The following is a 26123-nucleotide window of genomic DNA, read 5'->3' on the forward strand; positions in this document are numbered from 1 at the left end:
GCTCTGCAATTTTGCAAAACGATTTATAATGTACTTTTTTTTGTTAAAAAAAGCAATTTGAGAAAACTGGATTAACTTTTATTTCGCTGGAAAATCTGATTAATTTCCAGTTTCGAAATCAGAAGCCGATCACGTTTTTCTTGTTCTTTACACTTTTGCTGTTCGATAGTTGAGTTTGTCTTCATTTTAACAATGAAAATGTACTGAACTTAAAAAGAAATCACAAGTCAAATCACGAAAAATCAAGTGAGACGATTAAACTTCAAGACTTTTTCCTGAAAAAAATCACCAAGACCTACATAATAGTACTCACTACGTTTTATTACTCTTAAAAACGCTTTGTTCGCAAGCAAATGCGGATGACTCTTGGAATTTTCTGTTTAGGATCCGACTCTCAAATCGATCGAAGCAACCGTGTCACCAGACGATCTGTAGCCATCTAACATCACGAATGCCCAAATTCTCATCAGGAACCATATTAACGGTCCAAAACTATACACCAAATATGATCCAAATTTTTAGCTAAGTTAGTTTAATACAAAAACCTTCGATGTACATGAAACTTGGTTTAATTTAACTACTGTTTCACTAATTTCAAATAAAGCAAGGAACAATATTCAAGATATTAAATATTCAAGATTCCTGTTTTGAGATCTTTATCATAAAAACGTTCAAAAAGTGTGATTTAATTAAAAATAGCTTCCAAAATAAACATTTAACCCTTTTTATAAACGCAACAATAGTTACATCAGAGAAGCCAGAAGATAAGTTCTCCCAGCAACAAACAAATAAGAGTTTCCAGTTTTTATTTATCTATCTTTCGCGTAACTCAGCACAGCGGGTAGTGCCATAGGCTGCCATTTAGTACCCCCTCCCCCTTTATTCACAAACAGGACTCCCTTGTCAATGCACACTTTGACAGTTCCCAAAGTGTACACCTGGCGCGAATCGTGAAATACTCCTGGAACAGGTGCGAACAGAAGGTTCAGTTCCGAGCATCTTCGTTCCACTAGGTCTCGGAAAGTGTCCAATTGCATCATAGATGCAGACGAGGAGTCGACACCTGATTGCTGTTGCAGTCGCAAGATGCTCTGAAACAAGATCAACTACCAGTTAGGACTTCAATGATGAAAAATAATCCCAATTCAAGAAAGCTGGATCAAAAGGTAACTGGGAAATATTGAAACTAAAACCCACTTTTGAAGCACAAGTCATGCACGCTTTTCTGCGACAGTTGCCGTTTTATATTGAGAGTATAATCTGCCTTCAATTAGCGAATTAATTTGAAATGAACTTGAAATAGCACAAGTTCAAGAAAACTTAATTCACTCTTCATTCACGCTTAAAAACTTAAAATAGCCAACAGACAGTTGGAAAAAAATCAATGGCTGCAAGCAAACCGAAAAAAAATACTGATTTACTTTAAAAAAAAACTCATCATTCGAACTTCAAAAGAACATATATGGCCTTAAAGCTCTGTGAAATACTTGAATGAATGATCGACGTTTTTTTGATAACATGAACCCAGAACTAGAAGTCGATCACGTTTTTCCAGACCTTTACAATTTTGCTGTTCGATAGTGGAGTATGCGTTCTTTACAACTAAAAAAAATAGAACAAGTAAACCACGAACAAGTAAATTTGAGCCTGAACAAATTTTGACTTCTGAAAAAAAACGAACAAAAAATCACGACATAAACAAGATTCTGAACTACGCTTATCGACTCTTAAACATTGCAAACACGCCAAGGATTTCAAGGAAAGAAAAAAGTCATTTTTTACACAATTTTTGACTTTCGGAGACTAAATACATCACGTCGAAGATCTTTAGATGAAACAAGATCAACAGCTTTTTTTTAATTCCGCAGAAAAATCTTTAAATAAAAATTCGTTTTCGAAACAAAAACTCGCATTTTTCTTAGCGCCACATGCCGTTTCCATTGGTATAAATTGCCTTCAAATTAGAAAATGAAACTGAGCTAATCCTGAAAAGCTAAGCCACAAACCGCAAAAAAAAAACAAATTCGAGCTTGATTAAACAAGGTTTTTACCTGAAAAAGCAGCACACGGCTGATTAAAGGTTTCGACCTGTTTATTGCTACAATAAAATCCAGGATCATAGCCGACAAAAAAAAACATTCTAACGCTGTTCGATAGTGGAGTTTGAAATCCTTTTTGCCAAAGTCAATGATCTGAACCTAAGACAAACTTAAAAGTCAAGCCGCGAAAAAAAGTAAATTTGAGCTTGAAAAAATTTGAATACTTTTCCTGAAAAAAAAACAAAAAAATTATTGCGACCTATGTAAGAGTCTGATCTGCGTTCATCGACTCTTAACAAGGTCCAGCTGTGAAACGAAACCCCGAACTTAAGGGTACAAAGGCGACCGCGTTACCTCTAAGCCCTAAGTGGGAAGGAGTCTCGATGCGCTGGCTGGTTGATTGTCTTTGAATTTAATAGGAAGCAAGACAAATATCTGCAAAATCACACAGAAAGTTGTTCACGGGAGCAAAAAGCCTAGCACCCGGCTGCAACAACCTTGCTTGTCCCAAGGGTACTTATTATTCTTTTTAGCTAGGAACCATTAGTTTTTTCACTGCAATTGATGCATTTAAAAAGCATTAACTGTGTTAATTCATTGCAAACCAAAAGTAGTTACTTAGGTTGAAAAATTAATTGCATCGTACAATAAATCTACGCTGCACATGTGTAAAAGCTTGGAAAACCCCTTATCCTTCAAGAATTTCTATGCTTTGGAAAGTAAACTGACAAAAAACAAGCAGACAAACGAAAGTCCCAGAAATCTCTAACTCAATAGATTTATACAGGCAAAGCTGCGCTTCGCAAACATTAGCGAGAATACGACAAAAAAGTAGCTTCATAAAGTGAAGTAAAAGAAAGTAGAAAAAAGCCTCGATTTGATAAAACTTCGCTGCGTATGTGATTCGAACCTGCGACTTCGAGATTAGGAGTCTCACAATCTGACCTCTCGGTCATGAACGCTAAAATATCGACAAACAATTAAAGCAGCTATATATGCTTATAAAATTGCCTATGCGATGCAGCAAAAATTCACCAAATACAGATAGACACAATTTTGCAAAAAAAAAGTTCGAAAACAACAAGCTGAATGCCTCCACATTAACTTTGCATGTAATAAATTGGAATACTTAAAGCCTAATTTTGTATAAAAAAATTAAGCATTTCAAAAAAATTGCGAGATAAATTGAGTTAAAAAAATTTCTTGAAGTCATATTTTTATGATTGAAGTTGCTTGAAACAAATAGCTTTTTTCGGTTCTTCCAACAAATAAAAATACATCAGCTCTGTTAATTTTTCATAATCCACTGTCAAAGCACATTCTATCAAAAAGCCGTAGAGGTGCCACCAAAAGTGGCACCAATATTTGCGACTTAGATTGAAAAAAGGATAGTCGTACTATTACACTACGCTCGCAAGTGTAAAAAACAAGGACAGACCGGGATTCTAACTCTGTCGACTACCAGAGCAAATAAGAACGGCTTCGAAGTAAATGGAATTTCATTAAAAAAGCAGTCAATTTCTTACAAAATTGAAATAGTCGTGTACGGTGAAAAAGTCTGTTTCCCAAGTAACAAATACACATGCTCTCGCGTGGAAAAGACTAAAACTGAGGTATTGGGGGAAACAATTATCTACACAGAGGTGAAGGTTCGCTTCGCAAAGATACGCAAGAACATGATAAAAAGTAGCTCTATAAAGTGCTATAGGAAAAAGAAGAAATAAGCCTCGAATTAGTAACAATTTGGCTACATCTCAGATTCGATCTGCAACAGAGATTATGAGTATCACACACTATCCACTCAGCCACGAACTCTTACTTATACTTATTAACAAACACTAGCCACAAAAAAGCAGCTAATAGATGCTATGAAACTTCTAATACTACAGATCTTGATTATAGCAGAAGTAAACCAAATAAGTGAGCACTTTTAATGAACACTTTTATTTGCGAGTTAGCTTAGAAAAAAGGAAGGTTCGTACAAATACACTACGCTGCCCGATAGTGTAAAAAGAAGCTTGGGGACACATGATAGAAATTTGTGGAAAGGGGGGACAAGGAGGCTTAAAAAACAAAAAATATACACATGCTGAACTTTCTTGTTTTCAAAACGCTCAGGTCCTGATCGAGTTCGAACTACGGATACTTGTTGTTCTTAGCAGGAAAATTAACAAGACGCCAAATGCAGAGTGTTATTTGACAGAATTTGATTCGATTATGATGTAGGTTATAAGATTCATTGATTATGTCAGGTCAAGAAAATCGGCGACTACGCGGTTAGAACCGCTGATCTCTCGACTAACATGTTTGTTTGCTGGAAAAACATCTAGTAACGCTTAAGAAGACACTTAATTTATCGTAATTATACCGTTTAATTACATCGCATTTTGTCTTGCCTTTACATATAAATACATACGTGCGGCACGTATCCGTCAGCAGCAGTAGCTGGCATATTGTAGTTATAGATCGGGTGATGGGCGCTGTTGTTGTATGGGTGGTACTGATGCTGAGGCATGCCCCCCATATTGTGAGTGGGCGGTCCTGGATGTTGTGGAATGGGGGTGACATACTCGTAGCCCATCACAGATGATCCAGAGACAGACCTGGTCATCATGTCCATTGCTTGCTTGAAAGAGGCTAATAAAAAATATCTTTCAAAAATAAGTAACAGGCAGTTAAAAAATTACTTTTCATTATAAATTTCAAGTTGAAGAAGAAAATAATTTTCTCTTTATTGCGACTGAAGACCATGCTTTTGCTCGTACATTTCAATTAGTTCCAATATTGAAGCCAAATTCAACCCAGAGGCGAAGCTACGCTTCGCAAACACAAAGAAACGATTAAAAAGGCAGCGTAAAAAACTTTTCTTGAAATTAGGAGTATTACATATATTCTCATATCTGCACTACGAACGCTTGTAATTTTACTAACAATAACCACCAATAGAGCAGCTAGAACTTCTATCAAATTGCCACTGTTAAAAAAATTCGACCGAGAAAAAGAAAACTTTTTAAATATTCCTGATTTGAATATCCGACACGTTGTTAGGAGTCTCACGTCCTCGCATCTGCTTATGCTGAATCTACCTGTTTATGCTGAATCTACCAGTTATAATATCTTTAATCATATATTCTACTGATACAGAAATGCGTAAATTTAAAAATTTCAAAAAATGGACTTGACACTAAACTCTTGTTTCTCTGCTTAGGTAGGGGATAAACAGCTAATTTAAAGAAATCTAATACTCGCGCTTTCAATTGAAGTTTTGATCTCAGAATTTAGCTCGGTAGTTTTCAAAAAAAAAGTGAGAAAGATTCCAAAAATTGATCAAAAAGTTTATTTTTCCTAAGTTCATAAACTTTTCTCTACTAAAGCATGGGAATTAAGGCCTTAATATGAGATTTAGCAAGTAGTTTTCGAGAATTGACGAAACTTCTATCAAAAACAATAAAAAATTAAAAAGGAACTTTTTCAAAGTCCATATCAGCTTTTCAACAAAAAAAAACAGGTTAAAACAGATTACTCAGGGAAATCTAAGTTCTAATGAACTATCGACCTCGGAATCAGTAGGTTAGTTTTTGAAAAAGTAACGTAAGACAAAACGGGCAAATTTCAAAATTTGGACATTTTCTAAGGCCATATTTTTCTTTCAAAAACACAGGGCATAGCCGCTTGTGCAGTTAAAATTCGCATAATTGATTTTCTTCTTTCGGTTAAGCCCTTTATCACTGATTTGGCAGGGTAGCTTTGAGAAGTCAAAGTTTTAAAATTAATCAAAATGTCAAAAAATGGGCTTGTTTGAGGCCATACATTTTTTTCTACCGAATTTAAGGAATAGCCGCTTAAGAAAGGGAGATCCACATAACTTGTTCTTTTGATTGAACCCCTCATCTCAGAATTGTGCATTTAATTTTTGAGAAAATAAAAAAAACTCAAAACAAATAGGCCAAGTAAAACTTTCGAGAATATGCTGGCACAAGAGCCGGTTTTCTATTTTAACCATTTTTTTGAGAATATGCTGGCACAAGAGCCGGTTTTCTATTTTAACCATTTTTTTGAAAATCGGTAAAGTAGTGTTTGAGAAAAACTGAAATTTCTGCGAAAAGTGCAAAAACTTTCCAAAGCGTCGCAAAAAAAACGAAAAACACCAAATCCCATACATTTTCATAGTAAATGTTGTTTTCAAACAGGACATAGCACTAGCCAAAAATAAAGCAGCAACATATTCCATTAAATTATTTACGCATAAATAAGCTTAGATATGATTAAATTGAAATATACCAAAAGTACCACCAAATGAACACTTTTACTTGCGACTTAGCTTTTTTAAAAATCTTGGTAATAAAACACTACGCTTAGCTTGAGTAATTATGCTTTGGTAGAACTGAATATATAGGTGAAGTGAGAGCTCGTCCTCCCGCACATTCATTGCCATAGTAGGGTAGCGAATACTTGCTCTAATATCTCAAAGCGAAATTTATTAATGACAACCTCGAATAGAAACCCAAGCCTACAGAAAAAAAAATCATACAAATATGAAAAATTCGCTTCGCGTAGAAGGGCCACCTATTTGGATCTTAATTTCTTTGAAACTGTCCAAAGAAGAAGAAACTTGTCATTTGAGCCTGTTAATAGTGTGCTTTTATGGTCACAAATTGAATGAAAGTGACCTTTGGTTTCGTTGAGAGCTAGAAGTTGAATAGGGAACTCATTCCGCCATGCTCTGTACCATTTCTCCACCTCATCGAAGTTGGGCTGGTTAGACAGCCAGACACAGAGACACTGGATCCATTTGGGGAAGAAGTGAGCCACTAATATCTGACTCAACTGGTGCAGAGAGAGGAGGTCGTGCCAGATCAACACAGATCGAAGCAGTTCTTAAACAAATTCATCGTCGGATACTCAATTTAAAATTGCATGCAGAGACAAAAACCGCAAGAATTTTCAGAAAAACTAGGAGACTAATTTTGCAATACATAGTCATAATTCTTCTTACAACTTAAATTTATTAATCGAACTTCAATCTCTATTAAAGCTGGAAATAATTTAACAGCTCACTCAACCTCAAGGAATTTTCTATTTAAATTAATACAAAACACTTTAAATGAAAATCATTTGGCACCTTGATTAGTAAAATATAAAGAAGTACCTCACGCCAATTTTAGCATACTATCAAAACTTAATTTTGTATCAAGCATGAAATTGATAATGAACAAGCGAATCAATCCAACAAGCAAACCGTTCGGTCAAAAAATTGCGAGCAAATGAAAAGTTACAAAACCAGCTATTCAATTACAAACCGATTCCAGAACTAGTATTGTCCAGTGGCATTAGGTGAAGAGCCATCTTCAACTTAGGGCAAATCGCTTTAATCAGGAATGCTTCCATCTCTCCCTTCGAAAACACATCCCTCCAAGGTTCGATGATCATCTTCGCGCTTCTGTCCGTCGGATCCCAGTTAACGAGACATTGGGCCAACTTAGTTCTGATAGTCACAAACAAAGGTTGCAATCTGTCGCCCAAAAGCGGCAACCAGGGGTGGATCCAGGAGTGAACTGGAACTGTATCCGAAACTGGGTTCCATGAATCCAGGGCTTCTTGAAGCCTCGGAATGAGAAACTGTTCCACGATGTTGATGAATATGTTTTTGGGCAACAATGGTGACCATGCTTCAAGAATTTCTATGAGACGCTCACTTGAACGAATTGAGTTTGATCTAAACTCAAAGATCAGTTCGTCTATATGATTCAACTATGGTCACATAAGAACAAAATTTTCACATTTTAAACATCGAGGCGATAGAAAGCAGGTTGCTATACCAGAGGCCCAAAATATTCCGACAACAGTTATACACAGGAAGCAACTAAAAGAATATAGCCAACAGACAGTAGTAAAAGAGTCAATGAACGCAAGTAAACCGGAAAAAAATACGACGGACTTGTTTTTTGAAAACTTTCGAATTTGGAAGAAAAAAAAACAGACGCCATTAAAGCTCTTTGAAATTTTAGATCAATTTATGAGTGGCACATTTTCGGCAAAATTGATCCGATTTGAGAAAACTGGATCAATAGACAATTTTTCCATTTCGCTTGGAAATCTGAAAATTAAATTCCATTTTTGCAACTAGAAGCCATCACGTTTTTCGAGACCTTTACACTTTCGCTGTTCAATTGTGGAGGAAGGAAATCAGCTGAGCTCAACTGAGCTTTTAAGAAATGAAATCAACTGAGCTTAAAAAAAATAAACGTCAAACCGCGATAAAGTATATTTGATCCTGAACAAATTTTAAGACTTTAAAAAAAATCATTGCGACCTCTACAAGAGTCTGAACTATGTTCATCAACTCTTAATGAACAGAAAAAAAAACTAAAATTTTTTTATCGGTGAGAGGGGGTTCAATTGGATATAAATCTGCTAGAATTAGTTTATCATAGCTAAAGCGTTAAAACGCATTAAAATTAGATATCAAGCTTACTCTCTCTCTTTATTCTCCACTTTCTAGTTTTTCAGACTGTTAAATTAGTTTGAAAACCAGAAAATTTCAAACCAACTTTTCTCGAGACTGACAATTTTTCTAATTTCCGGAATCCGAATCACTGTTGAAATGTTCTATCGTAAGATATCATACTTGACCCTCTATGAGCTTCCTTTGAGGTAATTGAAATAGAAAAAAAACACTCTACCCCATAGTTCCTAAAGAAACACTATCGCATCGCTTTAAAAAATATCAGCTTACAGAATATATCTTCTGACTTTTGGCATCCATATATCCCAAATCATATGAGCATATATATTCTGCGAGTTCTTGTTGTCCTTCAAAATATCTTTCCAGGCTTCAAACTCTTTCACTGGACCCACACAGTCTGATGGCGATTCTGCAGACATGTCCCAGTTGTTAATCTCCACTTTTGCCTGAAAACAATCACAAAATTTCACTATCTGGTTCTATTAGGAATTGCTTCGGACAGCTCAATTTAAATATCAATTATCAGAAGGGCCAAAAAGGTATTTAAATTCCAGATCTTCTCCCTCAGATACAAAACTCGCGTATGCTAAACCTTTGATTTAATTCATAAAAAGGGTTCTCACATTCAAATTCGAAACAAAACAAATAAACAAGGCCAGAGTAGAAAATTGGAACCGAGATTTTAAGTTCACTAAGTGTTTAGATAAATTTACGAAGAACTGTTTTCGTTAATTTCATTATTGATTTTCTCAGCCATCAACTTATTAGGCTCACGTTTTTTTTGAAAATAAATCAAATCAATTATACTTGTCTAAGAGGACGTACTTTCGGAAAAACAAGAGCAATTGTAAAATTATGCAACTCGTACAACACAAACTCTGTGGGGAACTGTTGCTTCACGCCCACGAATTTGTCAGTCAAGTCTTTGAATGACAGATTTCCATCTTCGCCTCCGAATCGCGACTGACTCTCAAGAGTTTTGAGTCGTTCAATCACTTCCGAAAGACGACTTATTTCGTCTTCTTCTTCGTTAAATTGTGTCGACAGACGATCTTCTTCGTATCTCAAATGTGCTATTTTATCTTCGCTTCGAAGCGCTCTGAAATACGATTTTCATTTTTACATATATTTTTTTAAAACCACAGCTATAAAAACTTCGTGATTGTATAGGATGAAGTTCATGAAAAGCCTTTAAAAGAATTGGAATTCATTAACCAAGCGGCAACAACTCTTGCGTCGAAACGTGTTGAGCCGAAAACAAAACTGATGTCATAAAGTTTTTGAAAGTTTTTCCGACCCATCCATTCTTCCATTTTGAAACACAATCGCATGAGAAAATATTTTACCTCGTAATTACGCAATACACGTGGGGCAAGCCGATATAACATGAACTGAAAGTTTGAAAACAAACAAAAAAATACCCAAAATCAGACTTGGTAAAGGTAAAATTTACTAACTTTCAGTTAGACTAAAAAACTGTTTAAATTGGATCCAAAACCATTCTTTAGGAAAATGAAACTTTACCAGATGAAAAATGACGTTTCAAAAAACGGAAGAACCGACAGAACCTAGGACGAAAACCACGAACCTGAAAAATTTCCAGATTTTTTTTTGAAAAAACATTTCAAACCTGAAACGGACTTTATCTAATTACTAGTAAATTGATGGTAGTTTCATTTGAATATTTATTAGGAATTGAGCATGTCAGACGTGACGTTTACCATTCCTACTAAATTCACCACTCTGGGAACTAAGTTATTAACGGGGAAAAAGCCTAGTACATGATTGCAATACCCTTGCTTATCACAAGGGTACTTACAAAAAGTGAGCTACAATCCCACCAATGTTATACTGAATTAAATTTGATCTACAAATCGATTCCAAGAAAATACTATTGATATTAGCTAGTAGCGTAGGAAATTTTTAACAGAAAAGGTGTTGGCATTAGAAAACTCGAAATCTTGAGATGCTAATCTAATTAACTTCAAGTAAGCCATTTAATTTTCATTTTGTATTTTCAAATTGAAGTCAACACAGAGGCGAAGTTGCACTTTGCACACACAAGCAAAAATATTACCGATAACGCTACTGGGAAAAACTGAATGGGTAAAACTTTGAGTCTACAAAATGTCTAAAATGTCTCAAGTGACGCACGCCAATTATCAGTCTACAAACTTTTTAAATATTCCTGATTTGAATATCCGACACGTTGTTAGGAGTCTCACGTCCTCGCATCTGCTTATGCTGAATCTACCTGTTTATGCTGAATCTACCAGTTATAATATCTTTAATCATATATTCTACTGATACAGAAATGCGTAAATTTAAAAATTTCAAAAAATGGACTTGACACTAAACTCTTGTTTCTCTGCTTAGGTAGGGGATAAACAGCTAATTTAAAGAAATCTAATACTCGCGCTTTCAATTGAAGTTTTGATCTCAGAATTTAGCTCGGTAGTTTTCAAAAAAAAAGTGAGAAAGATTCCAAAAATTGATCAAAAAGTTTATTTTTCCTAAGTTCATAAACTTTTCTCTACTAAAGCATGGGAATTAAGGCCTTAATATGAGATTTAGCAAGTAGTTTTCGAGAATTGACGAAACTTCTATCAAAAACAATAAAAAATTAAAAAGGAACTTTTTCAAAGTCCATATCAGCTTTTCAACAAAAAAAAAAACAGGTTAAAACAGATTACTCAGGGAAATCTAAGTTCTAATGAACTATCGACCTCGGAATCAGTAGGTTAGTTTTTGAAAAAGTAACGTAAGACAAAACGGGCAAATTTCAAAATTTGGACATTTTCTAAGGCCATATTTTTCTTTCAAAAACACAGGGCATAGCCGCTTGTGCAGTTAAAATTCGCATAATTGATTTTCTTCTTTCGGTTAAGCCCTTTATCACTGATTTGGCAGGGTAGATTTGAGAAGTCAAAGTTTTAAAATTAATCAAAATGTCAAAAAATGGGCTTGTTTGAGGCCATACATTTTTTTTCTACCGAATTTAAGGAATAGCCGCTTAAGAAAGGGAGATCCACATAACTTGTTCTTTTGATTGAACCCCTCATCTCAGAATTGTGCATTTAATTCTTGAGAAAATAAAAAAAACTCAAAACAAATAGGCCAAGTGAAACTTTCGAGAATATGCTGGCACAAGAGCCGGTTTTCTATTTTAACCATTTTTTTGAGAATATGCTGGCACAAGAGCCGGTTTTCTATTTTAACCATTTTTTTGAAAATCGGTAAAGTAGTGTTTGAGAAAAACTGAAATTTCTGCGAAAAGTCCAAAAACTTTCCAAAGCGTCGCAAAAAAAAACGAAAAACACCAAATCCCATACATTTTCATAGTAAATGTTGTTTTCAAACAGGACATAGCACTAGCCAAAAATAAAGCAGCAACATATTCCATTAAATTATTTACGCATAAATAAGCTTAGATATGATTAAATTGAAATATACCAAAAGTACCACCAAATGAACACTTTTACTTGCGACTTAGCTTTTTTAAAAATCTTGGTAATAATACACTACGCTTAGCTTGAGTAATTATGCTTTGGTAGAACTGAATATATAGGTGAAGTGAGAGCTCGTCCTCCCGCACATTCATTGCCATAGTAGGGTAGCGAATACTTGCTCTAATATCTCAAAGCGAAATTTATTAATGACAACCTCGAATAGAAACCCAAGCCTACAGAAAAAAAAATCATACAAATATGAAAAATTCGCTTCGCCTAGAAGGGCCACCTATTTGGATCTTAATTTCTTTGAAACTGTCCAAAGAAGAAGAAACTTGTCATTTGAGCCTGTTAATAGTGTGCTTTTATGGTCACAAATTGAATGAAAGTGACCTTTGGTTTCGTTGAGAGCTAGAAGTTGAATAGGGAACTCATTCCGCCATGCTCTGTACCATTTCTCCACCTCATCGAAGTTGGGCTGGTTAGACAGCCAGACGCAGAGACACTGGATCCATTTGGGGAAGAAGTGAGCCACTAATATCTGACTCAACTGGTGCAGAGAGAGGAGGTCGTGCCAGATCAACACAGATCGAAGCAGTTCTTAAACAAATTCATCGTCGGATACTCAATTTAAAATTGCATGCAGAGACAAAAACCGCAAGAATTTTCAGAAAAACTAGGAGACTAATTTTGCAATACATAGTCATAATTCTTCTTACAACTTAAATTTATTAATCGAACTTCAATCTCTATTAAAGCTGGAAATAATTTAACAGCTCACTCAACCTCAAGGAATTTTCTATTTAAATTAATACAAAACACTTTAAATGAAAATCATTTGGCACCTTGATTAGTAAAATATAAAGAAGTACCTCACGCCAATTTTAGCATACTATCAAAACTTAATTTTGTATCAAGCATGAAATTGATAATGAACAAGCGAATCAATCCAACAAGCAAACCGTTCGGTCAAAAAATTGCGAGCAAATGAAAAGTTACAAAACCAGCTATTCAATTACAAACCGATTCCAGAACTAGTATTGTCCAGTGGCATTAGGTGAAGAGCCATCTTCAACTTAGGGCAAATCGCTTTAATCAGGAATGCTTCCATCTCTCCCTTCGAAAACACATCCCTCCAAGGTTCGATGATCATCTTCGCGCTTCTGTCCGTCGGATCCCAGTTAACGAGACATTGGGCCAACTTAGTTCTGATAGTCACAAACAAAGGTTGCAATCTGTCGCCCAAAAGCGGCAACCAGGGGTGGATCCAGGAGTGAACTGGAACTGTATCCGAAACTGGGTTCCATGAATCCAGGGCTTCTTGAAGCCTCGGAATGAGAAACTGTTCCACGATGTTGATGAATATGTTTTTGGGCAACAATGGTGACCATGCTTCAAGAATTTCTATGAGACGCTCACTTGAACGAATTGAGTTTGATCTAAACTCAAAGATCAGTTCGTCTATATGATTCAACTATGGTCACATAAGAACAAAATTTTCACATTTTAAACATCGAGGCGATAGAAAGCAGGTTGCTATACCAGAGGCCCAAAATATTCCGACAACAGTTATACACAGGAAGCAACTAAAAGAATATAGCCAACAGACAGTAGTAAAAGAGTCAATGAACGCAAGTAAACCGGAAAAAAATACGACGGACTTGTTTTTTGAAAACTTTCGAATTTGGAAGAAAAAAAAACAGACGCCATTAAAGCTCTTTGAAATTTTAGATCAATTTATGAGTGGCACATTTTCGGCAAAATTGATCCGATTTGAGAAAACTGGATCAATAGACAATTTTTCCATTTCGCTTGGAAATCTGAAAATTAAATTCCATTTTTGCAACTAGAAGCCATCACGTTTTTCGAGACCTTTACACTTTCGCTGTTCAATTGTGGAGGAAGGAAATCAGCTGAGCTCAACTGAGCTTTTAAGAAATGAAATCAACTGAGCTTAAAAAAAATAAACGTCAAACCGCGATAAAGTATATTTGATCCTGAACAAATTTTAAGACTTTAAAAAAAATCATTGCGACCTCTACAAGAGTCTGAACTATGTTCATCAACTCTTAATGAACAGAAAAAAAAACTAAAATTTTTTTATCGGTGAGAGGGGGTTCAATTGGATATAAATCTGCTAGAATTAGTTTATCATAGCTAAAGCGTTAAAACGCATTAAAATTAGATATCAAGCTTACTCTCTCTCTTTATTCTCCACTTTCTAGTTTTTCAGACTGTTAAATTAGTTTGAAAACCAGAAAATTTCAAACCAACTTTTCTCGAGACTGACAATTTTTCTAATTTCCGGAATCCGAATCACTGTTGAAATGTTCTATCGTAAGATATCATACTTGACCCTCTATGAGCTTCCTTTGAGGTAATTGAAATAGAAAAAAAAACACTCTACCCCATAGTTCCTAAAGAAACACTATCGCATCGCTTTAAAAAATATCAGCTTACAGAATATATCTTCTGACTTTTGGCATCCATATATCCCAAATCATATGAGCATATATATTCTGCGAGTTCTTGTTGTCCTTCAAAATATCTTTCCAGGCTTCAAACTCTTTCACTGGACCCACACAGTCTGATGGCGATTCTGCAGACATGTCCCAGTTGTTAATCTCCACTTTTGCCTGAAAACAATCACAAAATTTCACTATCTGGTTCTATTAGGAATTGCTTCGGACAGCTCAATTTAAATATCAATTATCAGAAGGGCCAAAAAGGTATTTAAATTCCAGATCTTCTCCCTCAGATACAAAACTCGCGTATGCTAAACCTTTGATTTAATTCATAAAAAGGGTTCTCACATTCAAATTCGAAACAAAACAAATAAACAAGGCCAGAGTAGAAAATTGGAACCGAGATTTTAAGTTCACTAAGTGTTTAGATAAATTTACGAAGAACTGTTTTCGTTAATTTCATTATTGATTTTCTCAGCCATCAACTTATTAGGCTCACGTTTTTTTTGAAAATAAATCAAATCAATTATACTTGTCTAAGAGGACGTACTTTCGGAAAAACAAGAGCAATTGTAAAATTATGCAACTCGTACAACACAAACTCTGTGGGGAACTGTTGCTTCACGCCCACGAATTTGTCAGTCAAGTCTTTGAATGACAGATTTCCATCTTCGCCTCCGAATCGCGACTGACTCTCAAGAGTTTTGAGTCGTTCAATCACTTCCGAAAGACGACTTATTTCGTCTGCTTCTTCGTTAAATTGTGTCGACAGACGATCTTCTTCGTATCTCAAATGTGCTATTTTATCTTCGCTTCGAAGCGCTCTGAAATACGATTTTCATTTTTACATATATTTTTTTAAAACCACAGCTATAAAAACTTCGTGATTGTATAGGATGAAGTTCATGAAAAGCCTTTAAAAGAATTGGAATTCATTAACCAAGCGGCAACAACTCTTGCGTCGAAACGTGTTGAGCCGAAAACAAAACTGATGTCATAAAGTTTTTGAAAGTTTTTCCGACCCATCCATTCTTCCATTTTGAAACACAATCGCATGAGAAAATATTTTACCTCGTAATTACGCAATACACGTGGGGCAAGCCGATATAACATGAACTGAAAGTTTGAAAACAAACAAAAAAATACCCAAAATCAGACTTGGTAAAGGTAAAATTTACTAACTTTCAGTTAGACTAAAAAACTGTTTAAATTGGATCCAAAACCATTCTTTAGGAAATTGAAACTTTACCAGATGAAAAATGACGTTTCAAAAAACGGAAGAACCGACAGAACCTAGGACGAAAACCACGAACCTGAAAAATTTCCAGATTTTTTTTTGAAAAAACATTTCAAACCTGAAACGGACTTTATCTAATTACTAGTAAATTGATAGTAGTTTCATTTGAATATTTATTAGGAATTGAGCATGTCAGACGTGACGTTTACCATTCCTACTAAATTCACCACTCTGGGAACTAAGTTATTAACGGGGAAAAAGCCTAGTACATGATTGCAATACCCTTGCTTATCACAAGGGTACTTACAAAAAGTGAGCTACAATCCCACCAATGTTATACTGAATTAAATTTGATCTACAAATCGATTCCAAGAAAATACTATTGATATTAGCTAGTAGCGTAGGAAATTTTTAACAGAAAAGGTGTTGGCATTAGAAAACTCGAAATCTTGAGATGCTAATCTAATTAACTTCAAGTAAGCCATTTAATTTTCATTTTGTATTTTCAAATTGAAGTCAACACAGAGGCGAAGTTGCACTTTGCACACACAAGCAAAAATATTACCGATAACGCTACTGGGAAAAACTGAATGGGTAAAACTTTGAGTCTACAAAATGTCTAAAATGTCTCAAGTGACGCACGCCAATTATCAGTCTACATAATTGCTAAGTGACGCAAGCCAATTATGACGCATTAGCAGTCAAACTGAAAAAAAAATTACCAACTAGAATGCCTCAATTTTTAGAGCGGATGCATTTTAACTAGTATACGAGTATCCATCAAAACATCCGACCCTGCCCAGGTTCGAAACTTTTAATTAGTAGCGGATCTCCTTCGCTACATCTACGCCACAGATCGATGATACCTTGAAGCTAAAGTGATATGTGTAATATAATAGTCTGTCGTAATATCCTTAGCATTGGCTGTACTTAATACTTAATAGCTGGTTATTGATCAAAATGCACACATTTTGTCGCAACAATATTTGCGATTTAGGTTAGAAAAAAGAGAGTTCATACTACAACCCAAGCTTTGCTTGTGTAAACATAGGACGATACAGTAACCCGCAACCTTTCTAAATCTACCATAAAAAAGTTTTAATTACGTTTGGTCCGCTTTAATTATCTGCTGTTCCACTGATTCAACTATTTTGTTGATATTGTGCATCAGCTCAGGCATATGGAAGGCAGACTTCACACCAAATGGAGTCGGCATCCTGGCTTGAGCTCCAAATCCCGATCTCGCACTCTCAATCTCTCCATCTGATAGCTCATCGTCACTTGCAGGCCGCTTGTATTGACGTGCCAGTTCATCATATCCTTAACTCATCAACCAAAATTTATCCAAAGCTAGGGGTCAGTTTTAAACTTTTAGAACACATACGCGAAGTAGAGCTTCGCATCACTTGGGATATAAAAATCTATGACTACAGTTATCAGCACAAGAAAAGACAAATCAAAAATTGGAAATTAAAAAAACGTAAAAACCAAAAAAAATTCATAAAAGACAATAAATTCCTGAAACATATTTACCTGCACCATTAGAAACTTTACAAAAAGCTTTCAAAATGCTTAAAAAAACCAAACCTTTCTTCCGGACCTAAGCTGACAAAAATTAGCAGCCATGAAAATCAAAAAATTCGAAACTTTTTTCGACAAAATAATCGAACTTGTGGGATCTGCAGTCTCAAGCATAAGTGTTGCCACTGCACTAAATGCACAGAACACTAGAATCTTCTCCAGTTCCCCCTTTTTCCAATTCAATTTAAAATTTATTAAACGTTGTCATAATGCAATTAAATGTGGCGTGGTGAACAAATCGACAACTGTGAACAGATTTTTTCTTCATACCTTACATCGTAACATCGCGCATTTAGCCGTAATAACACGTAAAACAAACATCAAACTCGATACTTTAAGGTAGAAGAAGTGGAAAAGAGCCGAACACTACTTGAAACTACAAAGAAAACAACTTAGGAAAATTTTTTAATGAACAGCATAAAAAAAATCAAAAAAAATAGGGGAAAAAATAGCCTAAATTCTTGGAACTCAATTACTTGGCCAAAACCGGAATAGACTGACATGTTTTTCAATTTGAGTAAAACATGCCAAAATTCTAGGCAAATCTGGTGCTCCGGCAACTAAGCTGACAAACAGAAGTCCGACAAAAATTTTCTTACAAAAAAAAACAGATCCAGTCCAGATTCAAACCATTGACTTTACAGGCAGGAACCTTACGTCTTCGCCACTTTCGCGCATTAACATCTCGCTTATGAATTCATATGAACCCAAGGTAAAATGATTCAAGTGATTCTGTTAAACTAGTTGTTACACGAAAAAGTTTAGATTCCAGTTTGATAACACTTGCTAATCGCAAGCGTAAGATATCCTATCAAGGAAATGTGACTGTACATATGGAACAAGAAAAAAGCTCCATTTCATTTCTAAGTGATTAAATAAAGATTTGCCTCTACAAATCGTTCTTTGATCTTTTAAAAATTTGCCGTACAGTCCGGTTGCTGTGGCAATCACATCTGTGGTAATCACAAGTACAATTATAACAAGAAAAACCTGAGGCAATACACCTTAAGTCATTTTTTTTAAAGTTTAAGCAACTTCAACTATACATACCATGCAGATATTTGGTTTCAGGTCCCGTTCGGTCAATGACTTTTACATTTCCTAGAGCACTGAAATCAGCTGTCTTTGTCGTCAATGCTTTCCGCCTCAAATCGTCAACAGTTACAAACTTGTAGTTTGCCTTCTTTTCACCCTTAAATAATTACAGTAATTTAACACAGCTTTGCCATAACAAGTATATAAATTGAGCTACACATTTGCAGATCTGAAAAGTATTGCTGATATTGATGCGCAAAAAAAAATAAATGGGAAATTAATTTTAATTGATTAGAAAATCGCAAGATAATACCGCTTTGGTTTTCCTCCATTGCCGTTTTTGATTGGCAGACGCTGCCATCTGGTTCGGTTGTTGTCGGCCACCAGCGTCGGTTACAAAATCTTCCTCCTCGTTTTCTCTCTCGGGTCCATTCGCTCCTACTCCTGCTTTCCCCTTTCGCTTTTTGGCAGCCACTGGATTGACAATACCTTGATTGCTTCTACCTAAACCTTTTCCGGGTATGTACCCCATCTAAAACATTTCAATAAATGACCCTGCAACCTTGCTGAGGCTTTCAGAAACTTAATTCTGATGAGCACTGAATTACCTTGTCTAGCAGCTTGTACCCGATTCCTTTTGTGTATTTTTGCCAGTTACCAAACTCTCTTGAGGCTCTATACGCAGTTTGAGATGTAACTGCACCAAATGCTCGCCTCTGCTGGTCATCTTTTGCATTGCTTTCCGGTCTGAGCGAAGACGAAGCTGGTCGAAAATCGTCCTCGTCATTTTCAGAATCAGTAATCACATCATCCTTATTGTCATCGGCGGCTTCATCTGAATTACCTGCCTGGATTTAAGCAACTTAAAAAAGTTCTGGGAATCGAAATATTTGGAATATCATTTTCATTCAAATATACCTCAATGTCCTTGGGTTCCGAGACACCTCCACTGACAAAATTGATGCCAGAACTGAAAGCTGATTTTGAGTATTTCTGTCTTTTTTCTTCGTCACGAGCCCAGATACCTTGAACATGGATTTTAGGAATGAAAACTGATTCTCAAGATTTAGAGCTATCTCTCGACAGATGTAACGAGTGCTATCCGATTTAACAAGAAATGACAAATGCGGCCTACCATAGATAGCCTCATCCTTTGTTTGCCTACGCGAACTTCGGGGATCTAATTCGAACTCTAGATCGTCCGAAGTAACTTTGAAATTGATGAAACCCTCTTCATCGTTGTCCATTCTGGTCTGAAATTGTGAGCAATTTTGAATCGATAAAGAATCATCGCAAGGTGAGTTAGCGCAAGTATGATAGATATATCTGCATCTGCTTTCAGGTTATTGCATTGTTAGAATTTCAAAAAGGCTTTCCCAATTTAAAGGGAACGCAATTGTCTAATAGTTTAAACTTAACTTGACGGAAAATTTCTAGGTAGCAGGTCAAATACCTGAATTTCAAGGCAGCAGGAATTCTAAGCTTACCAAAAGCATGCAAACTTCACAATCAATTCAGAATTTTACAAATTTAGTTGATAACAATATTTGTTTGACAATGGAAATGGATATGGTTTTTTTTCAGAAATTAAAACAATCGGTTTTTGAAAAGCATAAAAAATAGTAAGCAATCTTTCGGTTTAAAAAAATCACTTTAGCGCTCTGAAAAAATTTATTACAAAACGAGCAGATATTTTCCTCTTCATCCTTTCAATCACCTGTTGGAAAACATTGTTATTGACAACCGAAACAACTTGCACTAAACCAGACTTTTTCAAACAGGTTCAGTCCATCAACAACAACTTTGAAGTATTTCATGTTGTAGGAATAAAATAAACCGGACCGCGAACAGTTGACTTTTCAAGCAAGCTCTTAAAGCGATGAGCTCAACTATTCCAAACTTGCATAGTTTCAACAGCTTGCTGACCAAAAAAAGTTTTTTCTTGCGAACTAGTTCTATAATGTTACTATTATCTTTTTTTTTGAAAACTAAATTACAAAAGGGGCCCTTCCGTTTAGTTACGGTAAGTGCACAAGCTGGATAGGGCCATACCAGCGATATAAAAATGCATATATATCAGCAATGAAGTCACAAATCAGCATTAAATGCATCGTCGTAATGTTAATTTATCTTAGCCGTCCTTCCTCTACAATAGCGCTTATGGAGTTGTCGATAAATTGAACTTTGCGTAGCGATCTGCACCCCCTTATACAAAGTATAGAGCTCCTCAGGAGCGCGAGGCTTATTTTAGTTCTTATGTAGTTTATAGATTCTGGATAGCTTTCTTGTCTTTTTTCACTTAGTTTTTCGGCCAATCGATGCATCGTTCGCGTGGCTGTTGGAGCAGCGCCACCGGTGCATCCAAAAATTAGCGGGCAGAAGCTACTCTGCTCTACGTTTAAAATTCTTTGCTGATATTTGGAGTTCTTCAGCGTTTCGTGGTATTTGTATGCATCCTTATGCAGTTTTCGCGATGTTTTGGCATGGGGGTTGAAAATTTTCACATCAAAGAAAGCGCGGCTGAATCGTGAACCCCCGAGTCCGTTTGCCCCATGTTACTATTATCTTGGTGTTATTACTAACAGTCCATCTTGTTGCTAGTATAAACCCTTATTTACACCAATCTTTTCTCGGTTCGTCCAAAACGATCTGTTTTCTGCAAGGTAAATTACAAAACTACAGCTAAAGGATATATATTTGTAAGTTCCATAATATGGTGATGATGTTTTTCAAACGATCAGGGCTTTTTCGGGGGCTTTTAATTGTCAAAAAAAATTCCTAAAGGGATTTTAACAAAGGGAAACCAAGGTTCCTGATACTCCACGACTTTTGATAAATCTGAAACGGTCATGCTTTGAATTCATACCGGTCGTGCCTATGTCGAGTTGAGCTAGGCTACGGAAGAGCGCCCAGAACTTTATCCCGAAATCTGTAATTAGCAGGTTTTGTTTCTTTCGGTTTGTTTTTTCCAGTGTTCGGGGTGTATGGAAACGAAAAGTAGATTTCTTGCGGAGATCGAACCTTGCTGTTTGTTGTGTGGGACTAGTCGACAAGTCTTAGTCGCTCGGCCATGAGGGATATTTTGATCTACCTAAAAATCAATGCAACTTAGGCTTTGGACTGGCCTTCTAACTTAAGGCTGACACTACTTTGTGGGAATTAGTAACAAATTATTAGAATTACAATTGTTGCATGCAAAAAAAAAACATTTATTTTTGTGGGAATTAGTAACAAATTACTAGGATTACAATTGTGGCATGCAAAAAAAATATTTATTAGGAGATAGAAGAAGAAGAAGAAAAAATAAACTTTATTAGAGAATGATACTACATATAAAAGTGAAATTTTGAGTTTGCGTAATTCAAGCTTTGAGTTAAATTGTTCATGTGTTGCAACGACATTTGATGAAGAAAGTGCATGGATTGTCGAGATTGAAGGTTGATTGAAGTTGCTGTTTAAGGAAATTGAAGAGTAGAGTCTTGGTTTGTGAGACTGTAGTTGTAGCATTGATGTCGACTTTTGCTAAAACACTATTGACGCTATGAATTGTTTTTTGGAAAAAGCTCCCAAGGGAACAGAATTTGCGGGTAAGAGGTACAGAGAATACCATTCTCTGACTGGATCTGTTACCCGGTCTCGAGTCACTAACAGTAACATAGTCATTAATATCGAAGTCGTAACAGTTATGTAACAGTTTGAACAAGAGAAGACAATCAGTTAAAACGATTTGATAGCAAATAGGCAGTATGTTTAACATCACAAGACTGTCAGTATAATTAGTGGAACAAATTATCCACTTTACTGCCTTTTTCTGGAATCTTTCCAAATCACGTAGCTTTGATAAATTTGGGTACCCAATACAAGAGTTATAAAGTAAAATGGACCTCACACAAGAAATGTACATTTGAAGCTTAGTTTTAAGAGGTGAGTTGAAAGGAACATTACGCTTTAAATAATGAAAACACTTTGTGGCTTTCTTAAGTTTCGCAGAAACATGGTGATTCCAAGCCAAAGTAGCCGAGATATAAATACCCAAGTCTTTGATATGATAAGGTTGAAAATAAAGCTATTGTTTGGAACGAATTTAATTTTGTCTGGAAGAAAATCAAAACCGCGCAAGTTAATTGAAGTATTATCAGAACAACCGTTATACGTAAACGTTTCGCTTTTGTACACAGAACAGAAAAAGATATTAAACAAATCGGCTTTGGTGTTATCAGTAGAAGCACATGAGGCTCCCAATTTAACAATAGAAGGAATTGGTGTGCTGCCAGAAAGTTTGTGAAGTAACTTGAAACAGTCGTTAGTATCAAGTGAATGAAAAGAAGACAGTAATGTAATTTTGTCTAGCTCAATCGAGTTATTCAAATCTCATTGAAGATCAGCCAACAATGTCGAATAGAGCAAATTGAATTTCGCCAATTTACGCTTCTCAGTAGAGACTTTGTTAATGAGATGTACGGAATGGCTAGAAAAATAGAATGGAAACATAGATCTTTTCTTGCGTTTCAGGCAAATAGAAGTCTGAACCGACTTTATCATAGCATCATGACACGCAAGATAAAAATCAGTGGGAATCATTTGAAAATAAACTTGGAAAAAGCAATCAAATATAACTAAAGAATTCATGAAAACATCGATGTTAAAAGTGTTTTTAGAATAAATTGGAATGTCATTAGGTAAATCAGAAGTGATGCTTTCAGAATTAGACACATGGAAAATAAATGTAACAGGATAATGATCGGATGTAAAATGGTCTGGTTCCACAATCACTGAGAACCGTTCAGGTTGATTTGTAACAAAAATATCTAGCGTGTTGCCGCTAATATGCGTCGGCTCAGTCACTAGTTGGACACAATTCAATGAATCGAAATTGTCGATCACAGCCTGTGAACTAGCGGTAGTGGCAGAGGGAGATATCCAACACGCGTCTGGCATATTGAAATCACCAAAAATAGAAATAATACCACAGGGAAAATCATGCAGAAACTTTGAAGTGTATAACTCCAGACACTGAGATAAATGTGTGGATGATACTCTATAATTTGATGTGGCGGGGGGATTATAAACCGATAAGATAAGGATATGAGGATCTGTACTTAAGACAGTGCCGCAAGCAAAATCAAAATCAGGTAAAGTGCAGTCCCAAGCCGCCAGGTTCAAACCATCACGCACAAGTATTGCAACTCCGCCGTGATTGCCATTTTTTCGGGCAGCTTGTGAATTTGTGTAATAACCTGTATTAGGTAAAATATTTGTGTCATTGGAGCTTAACCAAGTTTCGCATAAACACAAAACATCAGGAGACATGATATGTAAAAGTTTGATACAGGATAAACGTTTGTCAAGGCTGACCAAATTACGAGCATTCCAAGATAAAACTGTTACACTGGTCAGTCATGCAGTAATATCCACGACAATGTCTTTGTGAAAGAGTTGTAAATTCCGAATTTTCAAATCTTGCTTCGGAGTTCCGCTATTGATTAATTCCCAGCGTTTCTTGAGAATTAGTTTTACCAATGCAAGTTCATCACTTGTTAGAGACTTTGATATAAACACTGGTGAGCGAAATTCTTTGAGAAGTTGTGCTTTTTTCAGAACTTTGCTAGCACTCCATTCATTAAAAATTTTCACCAAAACAGACCGAGGTCGTGTATTAGTGGATTTGATTGACCCAAACGCTTAATTGAGGATACATTATATCGATCCCACTCCTTCAAATGCTTAAGTACATCAGATACAAGGTTTTCATCAGACTCCATCCTTTTCAACTGTGTATTATCAGTTGGTTCAGGAAGGTTCTGAATGCGAATTCAAGTTTGCGTTCAAGTTTCTCAGTAGATACTCTTGACGGAGTGTTAACAGCAGGTAAAGTAGTAGATAAGTTGTCCTTCACTAATTTATCAACAGTATTAGGTAACTCTGAAAGAGCTTCCTTGATAGCATGTTGAACAGTAACATGAGAAACAGGTAAAGCTTTCTTTGATAAACAAATATTGCATCTGAATAACAGTAATTTAGCTTTGGAATTTGCGGGATAAGATCAGGTGGTAGACTGCAACAGGCATTGTAAAACCACTCATCACAAATGTCGCACTGTATCCATTGTGATCCAGGTTCTCCAGTCTTCTTGCATTTCGCACAGTTTCCGCTATCCGTTGTGACAACATCCGTTGTGGATACTGAGTCTGCACGTCTGGTTCGCATACTCAAAATATGAAACTATTTCTATTTAATAAGTTTATCACAACAATTAGGCTAATTTACAATTCTTTCGGCTTAGATAATGAATGAACTTCGCTGTTTTTTTTCCTTTTTCTTCTCGTTCCTCGCTGTCAGAGCCGCTCTCATTGCTGAGAGTTGGGCCGCCAGCGTTGATCCGGAGTTCATTGAGGCTTCCATTGTTCGCAACATACTGATCAATCCGCTGTGCTAGTTGGCTTGCATGCGGCAAAACGTAATTAGAGAAGATTTACGGCTCGTTAGGATAACTAAATGTTATAAAACTCAAAGCCGCAGTGAAGTTTATGACAGGTGGTACACCGCCACAAAAAACGCTAGTTAGTCTTTCTTTTGGAATTTTATCTGAAATTTTTATAGTAGACAGTTTTTTTTAGTTTTATAATTGAAAAACAAAAAGAAATTTGCAATGAAACCTTGTTCTATTTTTCTGTTTTTTCCTAATTCTAACAGAAGACTCTTTATGAAATTTAACTCAAAAAAATATGGACACAAAACTGCTTCAATTAAGCATTCTTTTAATAAAAATCTCAAGCAAAATCTAGAGCAAAGATTAACAAAATTCTAGTTTCTAATTTTCCGATTGATATGAAATTGAGGCACGCCTGTGCAAAAACACGAAATAACAGTGCTTCTCGTTGGTTTGCTTTAAGTTAGATACTGAATCATATAAGAGATTTTTATACTTATACTGCTAAAATAATCAGTTTGCTCAGAAAACTCCAATAAAACCTTACCAGTTTCTTTAAAAAACATTCTGATCAAAAATTTAAAGTTTTTTTAGGAAAATTATTGTATGTTTTCCTTGATGACATTTTTTTGATGGTTGCTTTGTCTATTTTTTCCATAGCAACTATTTTTGCTTGCTTTTAACAAAAAGTAGAGATAATTATGAGGAAAATGTTTCAATTCACCAAACATGTTTGTCTTGGCTTACTTCGATTTATGTCTTGGACTTTTCTACTTCGAAACATCTGAATTTTAATATTATTTTTTTGATTGATCAATAAATTACAAAAATTCCAATGCATTACACGAAATATCAAAACTTGGCTCTTTTTATGCTGGATTTTTTCTAACTGTATTATTCTTAACCTAAACTGAACAAAAAAGACCTCAAAATTATAGAGAACTAAACTCTAGTTTTTTTTCTGTCAAATACTTCAACTTGTTTCTTCGTTTCTGCTTGATCCACCATTTTCCGGTGGATTTCCCTTTGATTAAAAAAATACTCGTAAAATTGCATAATGTCAACGAGCTTTTAAAAATTCTCAGCAAATTTCACACCAAAAACTCCATTTGCTAAGATATTTTAATTAAAAAATTTTGAGCAAGTAAACTGTATGTTGGTTTTGATTTTTAACTTGAAGTTTTGAAATGAATTTCCAGTTGAGACTTATGTATAATAGTATTTGGAAAGTATCCAATCTTTCAACTTTTAACTGTCGGTTATCACACAGTTTAAAAAAATTAACGATACATAAGACACTCTTTATCAGCTTAAAAAAGCGCTTTTCGTGAACTCGTTCACAGGCTCTAAAATAGTTCATAAAAATGCAAGGCAAAATGAATCACTTAAGGTAAAGTGCCAACGTTTTGATACCAAGCAAT

At 35.5% G+C, this 26123-nt stretch overlaps 1 protein-coding gene across 1 annotated transcript; it reads right to left on the reverse strand.

Annotated features, from left to right (window-relative positions):
* Positions 1-662: 662 nt before the first annotated feature.
* Positions 663-24527, reverse strand: LOC134852030 (tuftelin-interacting protein 11-like). The gene is made up of 17 exons (XM_063868308.1): positions 24500-24527; positions 19408-19524; positions 19191-19297; positions 18881-19120; positions 18586-18804; positions 18288-18429; positions 16763-16976; positions 14970-15243; positions 14415-14590; positions 12978-13393; positions 12248-12554; positions 9331-9604; positions 8776-8951; positions 7340-7755; positions 6710-6916; positions 4456-4676; positions 663-1091 (listed from the first exon to the last, which is right to left on the reverse strand). The coding sequence occupies exons 2-17, from the start codon at positions 19517-19519 to the stop codon at positions 810-812; spliced, it is 3783 nt and encodes a 1260-aa protein (XP_063724378.1). The 5' UTR covers positions 19520-19524; positions 24500-24527; the 3' UTR covers positions 663-809.
* Positions 24528-26123: the final 1596 nt, after the last annotated feature.

Source organism: Symsagittifera roscoffensis, chromosome 7 (genome assembly GCF_963678635.1).
Source record: "Symsagittifera roscoffensis chromosome 7, txSymRosc1.1, whole genome shotgun sequence".
Classification (NCBI taxonomy): domain Eukaryota; kingdom Metazoa; phylum Xenacoelomorpha; order Acoela; family Convolutidae; genus Symsagittifera; species Symsagittifera roscoffensis.